The sequence below is a fragment of the Onychomys torridus genome, chromosome 10 (assembly GCF_903995425.1).
Source record: "Onychomys torridus chromosome 10, mOncTor1.1, whole genome shotgun sequence".
Taxonomy (NCBI): Eukaryota; Metazoa; Chordata; class Mammalia; order Rodentia; family Cricetidae; genus Onychomys; species Onychomys torridus.
This window is the reverse complement of record NC_050452.1, coordinates 7,064,950-7,079,980: the sequence shown is the minus strand read 5'-3', so window position 1 is coordinate 7,079,980 and position 15,031 is coordinate 7,064,950. Positions and strand designations below refer to the sequence as shown.

General features: G+C 44.5%; 1 protein-coding gene across 5 annotated transcripts in view; it reads left to right on the top strand.

The window, feature by feature from the left end:
* The window catches only part of Bcl11a (BAF chromatin remodeling complex subunit BCL11A), a 95,429-nt gene that overhangs the window by 75,228 nt on the left and 5,170 nt on the right, over positions 1 to 15,031 (top strand). For 2 of the 5 annotated variants that reach the window (XM_036200867.1, XM_036200868.1), the window contains exons 3-4: positions 4,925 to 5,026; positions 10,024 to 11,766. In XM_036200867.1, the coding sequence (XP_036056760.1) occupies positions 4,925 to 5,026; positions 10,024 to 11,766 (1,845 nt within the window). Of the gene's footprint in view, positions 1 to 4,924; positions 5,027 to 10,023; positions 13,834 to 15,031 lie in introns of those variants that run through there. The other 3 variants (XM_036200869.1, XM_036200871.1, XM_036200866.1) reach the window with 2 other exon arrangements.

The window sequence follows — 15,031 nt, the reverse complement described above, 5'->3', positions numbered from 1 at the left end:
AGATGTTCTTGAGGAAACTCAAGACTTGATTTAATGATCTTGAGTTTGAGCAGACCTCACTGAGGAGCACCTTGTCAAAAGTTAGTATCCAGTGAACACAGAAATGTAAAGTGACCAATGTGCATCACTAAATCAGAATCATTCCTAACTTGCTGCTTTTTAGTGAGACCTGACAATGAAGTCATTCTTTTTTTTAATTCAGTCACAAGGAAACCTCACAACCTTACAACATATCAACCATCTCTGAGGCCTCCACATGGCACATGTCTAAGGGAACTTCCTGAAGGGAAAGTTTGAAAAGCCTATGCAAGGGGCAGGAGGCATTTGGAAACTGTTCCAGAAAAAGGCAATATACCACACTAGGGAGTCTGGGAAGAGGAGGAGACTGTAGCCCTTCCTTGTGTCCATGAGGCAGGCCACCCCTGCACAGTCCCCCACTGCAGTTTTAGGGGGGCAGTGACAATTCTGTTTGCCTGACTTAGTGTGGTTGGAATGTTATCTCATGTGGGTTTTCTACTTGATGACCAGCCTGGACCTACTAGGTCAGTGATGGATAGATGAAGGGTGGATTAGAACCTTAAACTCATATGGAAGGACCTTTAGGAATTTCCCTCATTTTGACTTTCTTAATCCTAAAAGAGGAGGGTCATGGAAGGGATGACAGTCTCATGGTCCATGAGTTCCTGCTAAGTAAGGACCGTCAAAGCTTCCGGTTTGAATTGTGTTAGACTTGACTAGTTACCTGAAGGGCCTGCTTAATGTCGACATCCCTCCATCCCATGCAACTTCTGGTCTGGTAATTCTGAGGTTGGCCCCAAGAATCTGCATTTCCAACAAGCTCGACATGAAGCTGGTGCTGGGTGCTGGATGCTGGGTCTGACTTAGAGCCATTCACTAAGAGTGCCCACAAAGAAGCGAAGCAGACTTTCCCAGCCAGCTAAGGAGCCCACTTTTCTCTGGGGAGAGAAGAGGAGGATAGAAAGAGGGGTCCTCAGCCAGCCAGCGCAGCTCTTCCCTCTCCACAGAGGAAGGCAGAACGGCCCCTCCAGTTTGATGCTCAGAAGCATTAATTGTGATACTTTACTTTGCCTAAGCTGTGATGAAATAATTGAAGGCATCATAGCAAGAAGTTAAACCCTAGGGAGGCCATTAACAATTTAGCATTTCCAGTTCATGCGGGAATGTCGATTCTCCTTGCTAAGGAGAACATTAAAGGGTGGTTTGAGTAGAAGAAGAGGCAGGAATTAGTTGAGTTCATAATCAGCCCTGCTTGACCCTCTTTCTGGAGAGGACATTCAAGCTGCCCCCCTCCCCCTCTCTGTCACCATGACAGTGTGCTGTTTTCTAAAATAAACTACTGGCTAGGGGCAACACTGTTTCTCCTCAGCTGGTTTGTCTGCAGAGGAAGTGGAGGATGTGATAGTGGGCTAAGGTCCACACATTCTTGCTGCAGAGTGGGTACTGTGCTCCAGTTCAAGACACCAGGTCATTGCCCTTGGGTCTTCTGGAAGCCTTACCACATGGCTAGGCTGGCCTGCTCCAGTCCAGGCTGGTGAATCTGCACAGTGAGTGAGAACTTCCTTTACTTTTTGAAAACTAGGGGCATGTGCAGGTGCGTGCGTGCGTGTGTGTGTGTGTGTGTGTGTGTGTGTGTGTGTGTGTGTGTGATTTTTTTTTTTTTTTTTTTTTTGGTAAGGGGTTGGTGCACACAAGCTGTGGCACATACATGGAGACTGAGGACAACTTATAGTAGTCAGTTATTGGATTGAATGAACTGAGGTTGCAGGCTCCGTAGCAAGTGCATTTTCTCACTGAGCCCTCTCGCTGGCCCAAGAGAACCTCCTTTATTAGTACTTCCTAGCCAGTGAAGACCATAGCAGAGCCAGCAGAGTGGGGGAAGACATATTCCAGGCAAGAACACAGACTGGGGTCTAACTCGGATTTTTACTTTGTTACTAATTACCCATATAGCCACGGGCAAGTCCCTTACTTTCAGGGCCCCAGTATCTCCATCTTTGAAATGAAGATACAGATATGGTGATCACTGAGGTTTCATACAACTCAAAAAACAAAACTCCAAACAAACTACAATGCTGGATACTCAGACACGTTGGTCACAGGGACCTCACCTTGCCCTGTGGTCTCTGCTGTTGTAACTTGTTTCCTGCTAACCGGGGAGCAGACATCTAGCAATGCATGTGAATGGTGCAGCTGGAATTTGACCTGCAGCTCTCCCGTTCCTTGCTGGGGTGCACCAGGGCCTCTTTCCAAAGTGGCAGGGAATTTGAAGTTAGACTCTCCCTGTGCATGGATTGAAGGACCCTGTTGCTTTTGTGTTGGGGGTCACAGAAATACCTCTGTTGTGTGGTTTTCTGAGAAAAGAATTTCACGCTCTGCCACAGAAAAGCTTGCCGAGGCGGGAACAGGTGTGAGAGTGGCTTCTCAGATTTCTTCTTGAAAACTTCAAACCCGAGCCAGGCGTTGATTCTTACTCTCACTCCCAACCTAGCACCACCAACAAAAGGTGCACACATTTGTTTCTTGTGCCCAGCGTCCCACAGTTGCAGCCTCCTGTCTGTGGAGTTATTTTGGCTTTGATCTGAGAGGAGATCATCAGGGATGATCGAAGGCAGTGGTTCTCAACCCTCCTAATTAATGTGCAACCCTTTAATATAGTTCTCAGGTTGTGGTGACCCCAACCATAAAGTTATTTTCATTGCTACTTCACAACTGTAATTTCACTACTGTTATGAATTGTGATGTGAATATCTGATATGTAGGATTTCTGATGTGAGACCCCTGTGGAAGGGTCCTTTGACCCCCAAAGGGTATCGACCGACAGGTTGAGAACCACTGGTCTAAGGCTTGGTATGCTTCTGCAACAGCCCAGTAATAGCAGATTTCTCCTGCATGTCTTGTTACCCATCAGGTTCCTCATAAAGGGAGCCTGGTCCTAACTGTCCTGACCCCCACTTGGCAGTGTGTCTGTAAAGCCATCGAAGGAATTTCTTAATTTTTTACTTGTCCCTCACTGCTTCTCACCTAAGCTCTTATGTGACCTTCAGTATGCACAAGTGTAAAATACATATGCAGATCAGACATTTGCTTAAATTATAAGGAAATTTATTTTTAAGCAATTATTTGGTATGCATATAATCTTAACACTTATTAAAGACTAAGGAAAATTTGCATACTAATGAGATGGATGAGTATATTTATTTTTACATAAATAATTAAATCTTGGCTTAATATTGATACTGCAGGATGGAGAACATCTTCAGTGTTTTTCAGAGTTCATTGATATTTTGATTTTATAATCACTGATGTTGAGAACTCACTTCTCATAAATTTGTAGTTCAAAGTGATAGAATGTCTAGGGCTAGTTCAGAAACTGTTGGAAATTCTGTCCTAATTCCAAGCCAAATTAGTTTGATTTTTTTTCCTCCCTCTAAAATTCAAAAGTCAGCAATTGAAACAATATTTAAAATAAGACAGTCTATCACCCAATCCAAAGATGGACTAGTTTGCTTGCATGCTTAAGAAAGGCAGCAGGGAAGGACTAGGTCTTTGTTTGCTGTACCTAAACCATTATGTTTCCATGAGAGCAGTCAAAAATACCGCAGCTCACTGTGTACAGTGATCTGGAGCCTGGGTCAGGTGTCTCAGGCAGGCAGTGCTGTTCGGGTTGCTTGGTCTGAATAGCATGCACAGTGGGGTATGCACATGTTACGTTTTGGAACCAAGGCTGCAACGACATGCAGCATATAGGCAAGCCTGGCCAGAAACCCATTTGATATTTGAAATTAATTTTTGGCCATTGTGTGTTCAGAAACCTTTAACTTGCAAAATTTTTAGTGACCTCTGCATTTAGTTATGTGACCCACAGTGTATGGGAACTGTGTCCTGGAATACATTGGCAGTACTTTTAAGTGCCGTTGCTATCAGGCATGCCTTGTTTGCTCACTATCAAACTCAGTTTCTTCTGAACTCCAACCCTGGAACGTGTGAACTTCATCTGTCTCACTCCATCCCAAGGTTATCATCTCTAAGGGTAGTTAGCCAGAGTATATTTGGAAAAGCTGGGCATTAAGGACCAAATCCACAGCATCCCCAGGTTGTATAAACCAAGCTTCCTTTCCTACAAACATCCCAGTGCTAAAAGTGCTTATATGGCTCCTCGGTTGGTGAGAAGTCGCTTAGCCGTGTGCAGCGGAATGGGGCCTTAGTCCGGGTGCTGCTCTTGGTTACTCTTGGGATTTTTTGTCTTTTGCTTGTTTGACTTTTCAATTAGTAGCATTATCCTTCACCCTGAAAGGGTATGGGGGAGTTGGCCAAAGTTGTTTAGATGCTGAAAGTCTAATCTTCATGCCCCCATTGCTCTGTGCTGTGAGAAGACATGCCTTCCTGGGTTACCCATTGACAGGATTCCAGAGTGTGGCCCACCCAGGGGACTGAAATACCTACAGTTTGAGGAAGCTGAGCAGTGACATTCCCTGAAAGAAATTAGCCTACTGTTTGCATGGCTTTGTCTGTAGTCCATGCATTTGTGTAAACCAGCCTTGCAGATAAACCCCATTTTTCTGGCCCACCCATATTATTGCCAATTTTCTCCTTGCTATTTCCATATCTATTGTAATAATCAAATAACAACAACAAATAAGCAAAGGAACCTAAGAACCAGCCCCTGCTCCAGACTTCAAACCAACCCCTTCCTTGTTGTCCAAGGAAAAGCAAAATTAAAAGCAAAACAAAAACTGTGGGGGACGGCTCTCTGCTGTTGTTTGTTTCGGCCAGGCCTGGTGACTATGTGCAAGGCTGTTGTAATGATGCTAATCTACGTTAATGGAAGTGAAATGTGATATCCTGTGGTTTACGATGCACATTGTTTATGGCTGTAGTGCTTGATTCTGGGTTTCTTTCACAGATAAACTTCTGCACTGGAGGGGCCTGTCCTCCCCTCGATCTGCACACGGAGCTCTAATCCCCACGCCTGGGATGAGTGCAGAATATGCCCCGCAGGGTATTTGTAAGTTGAACATTATCTCTTCTACAAATGTACATGTGTGTAGAGATGAGAGTTCCGGGAAATTGTCCTTACTTTTTAAGTACTGGAGAGAGTTTCTTCCAACATAGACAGGTGTCCACATGTGTGTTATTTTGTTTCTCGCACTCAGCACCAGCTCTGCTGCCACTGGTAGTCCCGAGAGTGAGTTTCCTGCCCCTTTGCTTTGCTTTTCTCACCGGAGACCTGGAGCTGACAGCAGCTTGCCTTTCCTGGCTCCACAGCTGGTAGCTGGTACACCCCTTGTCCACAGTCCATCTTACTGCTGGACATTCACTTCTGTGGCCGTCTATTGCAGATGCTTTGAATACTTTGGCAGACATCGTTAGCAAGGCTAGTACCACAGTCAGTTTACAGTTACTCTGGAGATACTGTGATGCGTGCTATTTATGCATTCACACGTATATCTGAACACGTGTATTTATAGATAGATACACATGGTTATTATATATGTATATATATATGCATGCAGATACACAACACATATAATTTCTGTTTTTCTCCTTGTTCTAGAGAAAAATGCCCAGAAATGTAGGTAAAGTGTAGAAGCCCACGGCTGCCTTCCCACACTCAGGCCTGCACCGCTGACTTCTACAGTGGGCACCTCTTCATGAAAGTCAGATTTAATCATTTATAAAAATGTTTTCTGAAAGATGTTTTAGAAAGCAGCTCAGTTTTCTTCTCTGTGTAGAAGTATGTGGCATGAATCACGTATGGCCAAAATATTTGAAAGAAAAATTGATTCCACCCCAAATACACACACAAAAAGCAGGTTCAAGGAAAAGGGAAGTATGGCGTCTAATGTTTATTTTCAAGCAAACAAAACAAAATAACTTGGCTGTGGGAAGAAAAAAGGACAAGAGAAAGCGTAACGAAGATGCAGAAGTCAAGGCTATCGATGAGACTTCTTTTCGTGAGAGGGTCACTAGCCCTGCCCATCTTGTGGATGGTGCCACAGGGCAGGACATACCCCCTGAGAGCAGATTCAAAGCCAGTTCTTTATCTGTATTCACTCCTAGGTAATCCCAGGTAACAGAGAACTATTGTAGGATTTCAGGAGCCCTTGGGTCCTGAGGGCTGGGTGGTACGGGGTAAAAGCACCTCTCTTCTCCCCCACCCCAGCTGGGCCCGAGCCTGGGTTAGGCCACATACTGCAGAGTTTAGGGGGTTGGCTTGGTGGAGAGCATGCTTTCTTTTGCTAGGGGTGCCTGGGGCCTGCGCTTAACTGTGGCAACAGAGCTACCCTGGGAAGGGAGACTGAGTCAGGCAGTCGTGGGTGGAGCTGAGAGGTCAGAGGCTCCTGGCCAAGGGCAGTTTGGGCCCCTATACCGAGCTTGGTGTTCTTGAGGCCTGGGAGATTGAGCTGGTATAGAAGTCCCTCCTACCCTCTCCCTGCTACTCACGATGCACACTTACCAATACAGCAGTAGTCAGAAGATGGCATGTGCCAATGGGTTCCAGAAAACTCTGTGACAAAGCTAGTGCCCATCCTCTTCAGATGCACAGACCAGCCGTCTCGGCTTTCAGAGCCCTGTGGCCTCCTTAGCGGTGGCTTAGAAATCCCCCACCTGCCTCTGTTGCCAAAGCCTGGGTTGAAGCTGCCATAGACCTTCCTTTCCAAGCCGTGCTGGGAGAAGAATGTAATTAGTTTTACACACACACACACACACACACACACACACACACACACACACACACACACCCCTGCATACTGGACCTGATAGCTTACACTGGCTGTGTATACTTCTGCTACTTTAGACTCAATCAGTCTTTAAAGGTCCTGTATTTAATGCTCGTTTTACATGTAGGAATCCCAAGGCCCAAGGAAATTTCATGTTGGACGCCAAATCACAAGCTAGGAAATGATATTCGAGGGTCCTGTCACAGACCTCCTTGTTCTTTCAAATTGTGAGGCTGCATTTTACATTTGTGACCCATTTAGAAATGGAGACCATTCTTATAAAATGAAATAAGATAAAAGTCAGTAAGTAGGTGGGCCAGCAGCTGGGTTTAACCCTTTCAGTGCCTTGAGTTCTTGTGCTGGTGAGGGGCAGGGCTCAGTTTATTGCTTTAAATCAAAACAATCCTGGTAAATGCCCAATGAAGCTCTCAGAGTGAGAAGTTGATTTTCATCATAGTAAATGAAGAATATTATTATATTTTACACATCAATAAATCAATGTAGCCCTAATTTTGCTATGCAGGAAATCAATTCTGGTCTTTCTAAACCATCAAAGATGTTATGAACAAAGTAATTTCACAAATTACGGCGAGTAACACATTTATTGATGACTGCAGTTTAGGAATTTAGACTCTGTGAGCACTGTAATATAATGTGGTGTACCAGCATGAGCCGAGTGAAATACAGATTATATGGTGAAATTGTAATGCATCGTTTGCTATTAGTGGACTGGTAATAATTACCAGTTTCAGAGCGGCTCTTTCCATGCGATCTTTAGTCTCGATCGTAACAGCCCTTCTCATTGACATTATGATTACACTAGCTACCCCTCATGATCTAGAATATCTAGTTGATGGGAATGCAAAATGCAATAGTGAAAACTGTGTGTCGTCCACTCATAAGATCAAAACCGTTTCCTCAGACCTGATGTATGAGAGGGGAAGACAGCACCGGAGTGTTAATGTTCTGTAACACAATCACATAGCTCGCTCTGAAAACAAATTGTTTGAGGAAGCAAAAGAAAATGGACCTTCCTTAAGCCTCTTGGGAGGCTCGTGGATGAGACTCTTGGTGTGGCTTAGTATGCACAGAATTTGGCTTTTATCAGGGGCCCTATCATAGCACATTTGAAACCGTCATTACTGATTATGGGTCCATCCCCAGGCTTTAAGAGATTATAAGGGTCAAATATGATGTTAAGGCATTTGGAGTGACGAAAGTGTTAAGGATTTGCTTCAGCTGACAAAGCTCCTTAGTTACCCAATTCTGATTGTCAGGCTGAATATATGATAATGACCCCGAGTCCTAGGGAGGCCAAGGAGAAAGCCATGGAGGGTCACAGTGGTTGGAACCAGATCCCCCCTTGCCTATTTAGGGCCCAAGTCATTGTTCAACAACAACAACAAATTTATGAAAATACTCTCAATGAAGCTTTTTATTTCCCTTTGAAGAAAAGAGGCAAACAAAAATAGGCAGATAATGTGATTCTAATGTCAGCATTTTCTTTCAAAATCTCTCTGCCTTCCTCCTTCTACATTAGACAAATGTTTTAAACCTAATTTTGGTATCTTACCATCTAATCTTGTTAAAGAGATTTCCCCAGGAGTGGGCTATATTGAGTGAGATTATAAATGCATTGTAAAGTAAATTACAAGGGCAGGGCAGGAGTCCATTATTTAGACAAGTGCTTGAGCAAGCCTGGCTTGTTTTGGAATATGAGTGTTGGGCTCCTCGGAAGACCTTGGCAGCTTCTCTCTCTGACTTGCTAAATGGAGGAATCATATAATTGATGAATTCCTCCTGCCCACTTCTTAGCTCCCTGGTGAATTTTGTCCCATTGAAAAAGTTACTGACAAATGCTAGCTAGTCATGGGTTTAAGGGCCTCTTCTCATTTAGGAGAAAGTGTATTGCTCAGTTAGATTTTAAGCATAGCCCTTTTTATTTTTATTTTTTTTAATCCCTGGGCCATCAGCTGTTCTCACTCTTGTCCCTAGGCCACGCTCTTTCCTGCAGTCGTCTGGTTGACACTCAGTTAGTAATTCCATATTCTCCTATGTGTGTACACATATATCAACATGTATGGGAATATGTATTTAGCTATAAGGACAAATGAACGATTTTTGTGAAGTCAGGCTGGCCTCCTCTTTGCCAGAGTGGCACTTACCACTCTTGGGCTCTTTTCAGGAAGAGAGAAATAATGTGACTTAAGCAGGCCCCTCTCCAGACAGCTTGGCCACTGGCCAGAGAGTTGACTAGCTGAACTGTGTCTTTCTGTTTCTTTCTCAACTGGAGCCGAGTCTCAGCTGAGGGCGCAGGATGTTGTATAATTTGGTTCACGTTGTTAGCCTCTCAAAATAATGAGGAGGAGGCTAGGGTAGCCTTGCTCAGCCTGCTGCCTGTCGTGGCACTGGCTGCCTTCAGTGCCCCCACAACCCTCAAGCTGGGTCTGCTGAGGCTGGCACCAGCTACTTCTGACCGCTCCGCACTCTTGTTGCACTGGGGCAAACTCCTAAGGATTTGGTACATCTTTCCAATTCAATCAGAATTAAATTTTTCTTTTGATATTTTAATCACAACATCCCCTTGACATTAGACATGGGAGTCCTTATAGGATGTTGTGGAACTTACACGCAGGCTGGGATAAGACAATGTTGCTACTCTCTCTTCTTCCAAAGCCTTTTCTGGAGTCTCTTGTCATTTTAACAATACCGACAATGGACATATTTCCTGCTAAGCAGTGTAGGACCAGAGAACCATATTGATTTGACCTTCCCTTTTTGATATATCTATGCAGTGATTGCCTGTGAGAAAGTTAAATTCACCTGCAGCCCCCAGGAATATGGACTAGGACCACAGGAGTTAGAGAGCAAAAGTTGCCCTGTGAAGTCTAGCTCTGACCTTGTCCTTGTCCCAGTACTCCATGTAACCAATGAAATGACTGCCCACACCACAGCAAATGGGGGGTGGGAGTTGAGAAAACATTTGCTGAGGCCTCTATGATGTAGCGCTCCTTTATCAGAGCCTAAATTGGGTGGGACACTATGCAATGGGGCTTGAATATGGAATTCTTAGAATGGAGTTAAATGTTGAGAGGAGAGGACCGATTTGACAAAGATTTGCTGGGCACCAGACATGGAAGACTCATGTATGGGTGGATGGGTGAAGGACGAGGCTTCATGGGTGGGGCCAGGAGAGGCTGGATGTTGGAACATGAATAAGCAGTTGCTGATGCCTGCCTCGGTGATTAGACATTGATGTTGGTGTTGTGTTATTTTGCAGGTAAAGATGAGCCCAGCAGCTACACATGTACAACTTGCAAACAGCCATTCACCAGTGCATGGTTTCTCTTGCAACACGCACAGAACACTCATGGATTAAGGATCTACTTAGAAAGCGAACACGGAAGTCCCCTGACCCCGCGGGTTGGTATCCCTTCGGGACTAGGTGCAGAATGTCCTTCCCAGCCACCTCTCCATGGGATTCATATTGCAGACAATAACCCCTTTAACCTGCTAAGAATACCAGGATCAGTATCGAGAGAGGCTTCCGGCCTGACAGAAGGGCGCTTTCCACCCACTCCCCCCCTGTTTAGCCCACCACCGAGACATCACTTGGACCCCCACCGCATAGAGCGCCTGGGGGCGGAAGAGATGGCCCTGGCCACCCATCACCCGAGTGCCTTTGACAGGGTGCTGCGGTTGAATCCAATGGCTATGGAGCCTCCCGCCATGGATTTCTCTAGGAGACTTAGAGAGCTAGCAGGGAACACGTCTAGCCCACCGCTATCCCCAGGCCGGCCCAGCCCTATGCAAAGGTTACTGCAACCATTCCAGCCAGGTAGCAAGCCACCCTTCCTGGCGACACCCCCACTCCCTCCTCTGCAATCCGCCCCTCCTCCCTCCCAGCCCCCGGTCAAGTCCAAGTCATGCGAGTTCTGCGGCAAGACGTTCAAATTTCAGAGTAACCTGGTGGTGCACCGGCGCAGCCACACTGGTGAGAAGCCCTACAAGTGCAACCTGTGCGACCACGCGTGCACACAGGCCAGCAAGCTCAAGCGCCACATGAAGACACACATGCACAAGTCGTCCCCCATGACGGTTAAGTCCGACGACGGCCTTTCCACCGCCAGCTCCCCAGAACCTGGCACCAGCGACCTGGTGGGCAGCGCCAGCAGTGCGCTCAAGTCAGTGGTGGCCAAGTTCAAGAGCGAGAATGACCCCAACCTGATCCCAGAGAACGGGGATGAGGAGGAAGAGGAGGACGATGAGGAAGAAGAGGAAGAGGAGGAAGAGGAGGAGGAGGAGCTGACGGAGAGCGAGAGGGTGGACTACGGCTTTGGGCTGAGCCTGGAGGCTGCGCGCCACCATGAGAACAGCTCTAGGGGCGCGGTGGTGGGCGTGGGCGACGAAGGTCGCGCCCTGCCCGACGTCATGCAGGGCATGGTGCTCAGCTCCATGCAGCACTTCAGCGAGGCCTTCCACCAGGTCCTGGGAGAGAAGCATAAGCGTGGCCACCTGGCCGAGGCCGAGAGCCACAGGGACACTTGCGATGAAGACTCGGTGGCCGGCGAGTCTGACCGCATAGACGATGGCACTGTTAACGGCCGCGGCTGCTCCCCTGGCGAATCGGCTTCGGGGGGTCTGTCCAAAAAGCTGCTGCTGGGTAGCCCCAGCTCGCTGAGCCCCTTCTCCAAGCGCATCAAGCTGGAGAAGGAGTTTGACCTGCCCCCAGCCGCGATGCCCAACACTGAGAACGTGTACTCGCAGTGGCTCGCTGGCTATGCGGCCTCCAGGCAGCTCAAAGATCCCTTCCTTAGCTTCGGAGACTCCAGACAATCGCCTTTTGCCTCTTCGTCAGAGCACTCCTCGGAGAACGGGAGCTTGCGCTTCTCCACACCGCCCGGGGAGCTGGACGGAGGGATCTCGGGGCGCAGCGGCACGGGAAGTGGAGGGAGCACGCCCCATATTAGTGGTCCGGGCCCGGGCAGGCCCAGCTCAAAAGAGGGCAGACGCAGCGACACTTGTGAGTACTGTGGGAAAGTCTTCAAGAACTGTAGCAATCTCACTGTCCACAGGAGAAGCCACACGGGCGAAAGGCCTTATAAATGCGAGCTGTGCAACTATGCCTGTGCCCAGAGTAGCAAGCTCACCAGGCACATGAAAACGCATGGCCAGGTGGGGAAGGACGTTTACAAATGTGAAATTTGTAAGATGCCTTTTAGCGTGTACAGTACCCTGGAGAAACACATGAAAAAATGGCACAGTGATCGAGTGTTGAATAATGATATAAAAACTGAATAGAGGTATATTAACATCCCTCCTCACTCCCACCCGATGCCCCTTTTCACCTCTTCCCATTGTCCTCCAGCCCTTCCCCCTGTAGGATTTTTTTCTAGTCCCATGTGATTAAACAGACAAACAAACAACAGAAGTGATGGAAGCTAAGAATATGGGTGAGAGTGCTTGTCACCAGCACACCTGTTATTGGTTTGGTTTTTTGGTTTTTTTTTTTTCCTTTTTTTCTTTTTCTTTCTTCTTTTTTTGTTTTAAGTTTCTTTATGTTCTCACCGTTTGAATGCATGATCTGTCTGGGGCAATACTATTGCATTTTACGCAAACTTTGAGCCTTTCTCTTGTGCAATAATTTACATGTTGTGTATGTTGTTTTTTTTTTTTTAAAAAAAAAAAAAAACTTAGACAGCATGTATGGTATGTTATGGCTATTTTAAATTGTCCCTAATTCATTATGAGCAAACATGTTGCTGTTTCCAGTTCCGTTCTGAGAGAGTGAGAGAGAGGGGAAAAACAAACCATGCTGCATAATTCTGTAATACATATCATGTACAGCTTTATTTTATACCATGAGGGAAAACAGTGTTTGGGTTCACAAACCCTCTACAGACAGAACAGATAGCACTGAAAAAACTTAGTATGTGCTAAATGTCTGTCTCTAAAGGGTTACATGTATTAATTGGAGAGGGAAAAAAGGCCTTGAATTGACAAGTTAACAGAGAAACAAGTTTTATTCTATCATTTGGTTTTAAAATATGAGTGCCTTGGATCTATTAAAACCATGTTGATGGCTCTTTCTGCTTGTTATAAACTTGTAGTTTAATTCAGCATTGGGTGAGGCGATGAACGGTAGGCGCCAGCTGTAGTTCTCACAACAATGGCTACCTAAAATATGGCCCAGTATGTCCTAGTTAATCATCATTTTCCCCTTGACTTTGACTTTGTGAACAAAACTGATTATACCAGTATAAAAGCTACTTTGCTCTTGGTGAGAGCTTAAAAGAAATGGGCTGTTTTGCCTAGAGTTTTATTTTATTCTTTCTAAATGATGATTAAATTGAAGGTGAAATGTGTGAAGGCCCTGGAACATGGTGAAATACATTAGTAAGGAGTTGTTTAAAGTAATACATGCAATGACATTCTGGCACCAAAAGAAGTAGATCCAGACCCGCATGGTTGTCAAATGGACAATCGAATGATAAACTTAAGATCTTTCAGACTGTAGTTAAAAGATGAGGCTGATACAGTTTGACAAAGGGAAACAGAAAAAGTGATTTATTAGCACAATGTGGTAATCTTTGCCATTTTAAACTAGAACAGGTATATAAGCTAATAGTGATACAATGATGATTAACTATGAATTGTTAAGACTTACATTTAATGTGACATTCTTCAGAAAGGAAGAGCGAAGTTTAAGAGCAGCAGCATATATGTTATATGTCGGTGCTCCCTAAAGTTATGCTTCATTTCTTCCCCATACACTGTGTGCTGTTTGTGTTAACATGGAAGAGAATTCATTGTTTTTATTTTATTATTTTTCTTTCTTTCCTTTTTCTTTCTTTCTGTCTTTTTTTAAGAATTAAGCTAGCGTCTGCCCCAGTTGGTGTTCAAATAGCACTTGACTCTGCCTGTGACACCTGTGTCTTTTCGCTAATCAGAGATACAGAGGTTGAGTATAAAATAACCTGCTCAGATAGGACAATTAAGTGCACTGTACAGTTTTCCCAGTTTACAGGTCTTTATTAAGGGAAAAGTTGCAAGAATGCTGAAAAAAAAAATTGAACACAATCTCATTGATGAGCATTTAAAAAAAAACTAAAAAAAAAATAAAAAAAAATAAAAAAAACAAAAAACAAAAAAACAAAAACCAACTTTGCCAGCCATTTACTTGACTAATGAGCTTACTTACTTGGACGCAACATTGCAAGCGCTGTGAATGGAAAAGAACACACTTAACATAGAAATGAATGATGCTTTTGCTTCTACAGTGCAAGGATTTTTTTGTACAAAACTTTTTTAAGTATAAATGTTAAGAAAAAAATTTTAAAAGACACTTCATTATGTTTAGGGGGGAACAGCATTTTAGGGTTCCATTGTCTTGGTGGTGTTACAAGACCTGTTATCCATTTAAAAATGGTAGTGGAAATTCTCTGCCTTGGATCACACACCGCTCTTCAGGTTGTAAAAAACATCCATGGGAAAGGTTTAAGATGACATAGTACTTAAATATAGGAAAATGCACACTCATGTTGATTCCTATGCTAAAACACATTTATGGTCTTTTTTCTGTATTTCTAGAATGGTATTTGAATTAAATGTTCATCTAGTGTTAGGCACTATAGTATTTATATTGAAGCTTGTATTTTTAACTGTTGCTTGTTCTCTTAAAAGGTATCGATGTACCTTTTTTGGTAGTAGAAAAAAAAAGACAGGCTGCCACAGTATATTTTTTTAATTTGGCAGGATAATATAGTGCAAATTATTTGTATGCTTCAAAAAAGGAGAGAGAGAGAGAGAGAGAGAGAGAGAGAGAGAGAGAGAAGTGTGACATTGTACAGAGAAGCCATACAATGGCGGTTGAGGAGCCTGCTAGAGCGTCACGAGGATGACTGTCCTAGGGTTGTACATAGCCTTTTCCGTCCTTTTTCCTGCTGCCATGCTGTATGCAGTACTGCAAGCTGATAGCGTTGGTTTGTTCCGTAGTGTGCTTCTGTCCCTCTCCCCCATCACCCTACATTCCAGCATCTTTACCTTCATATGCAGCAAAAGAAAGAAAGAAAAAAAAAGGAAAAAAAACAACAACAACAATGTTTTGCAGTTTTTTTCATTGCCAAAAACTAAATGGTGCTTTATATTTAGATTGGAAAGAATTTCATATGCAAAGCATATTAAAGAGAAAGCCCGCTTTAGTCAATACTTTTTTGTAAATGGCAATGCAGAATATTTTGTTATTGGCCTTTTCTATTCCTGTAATGAAAGCTGTTTGTCGTAACTTG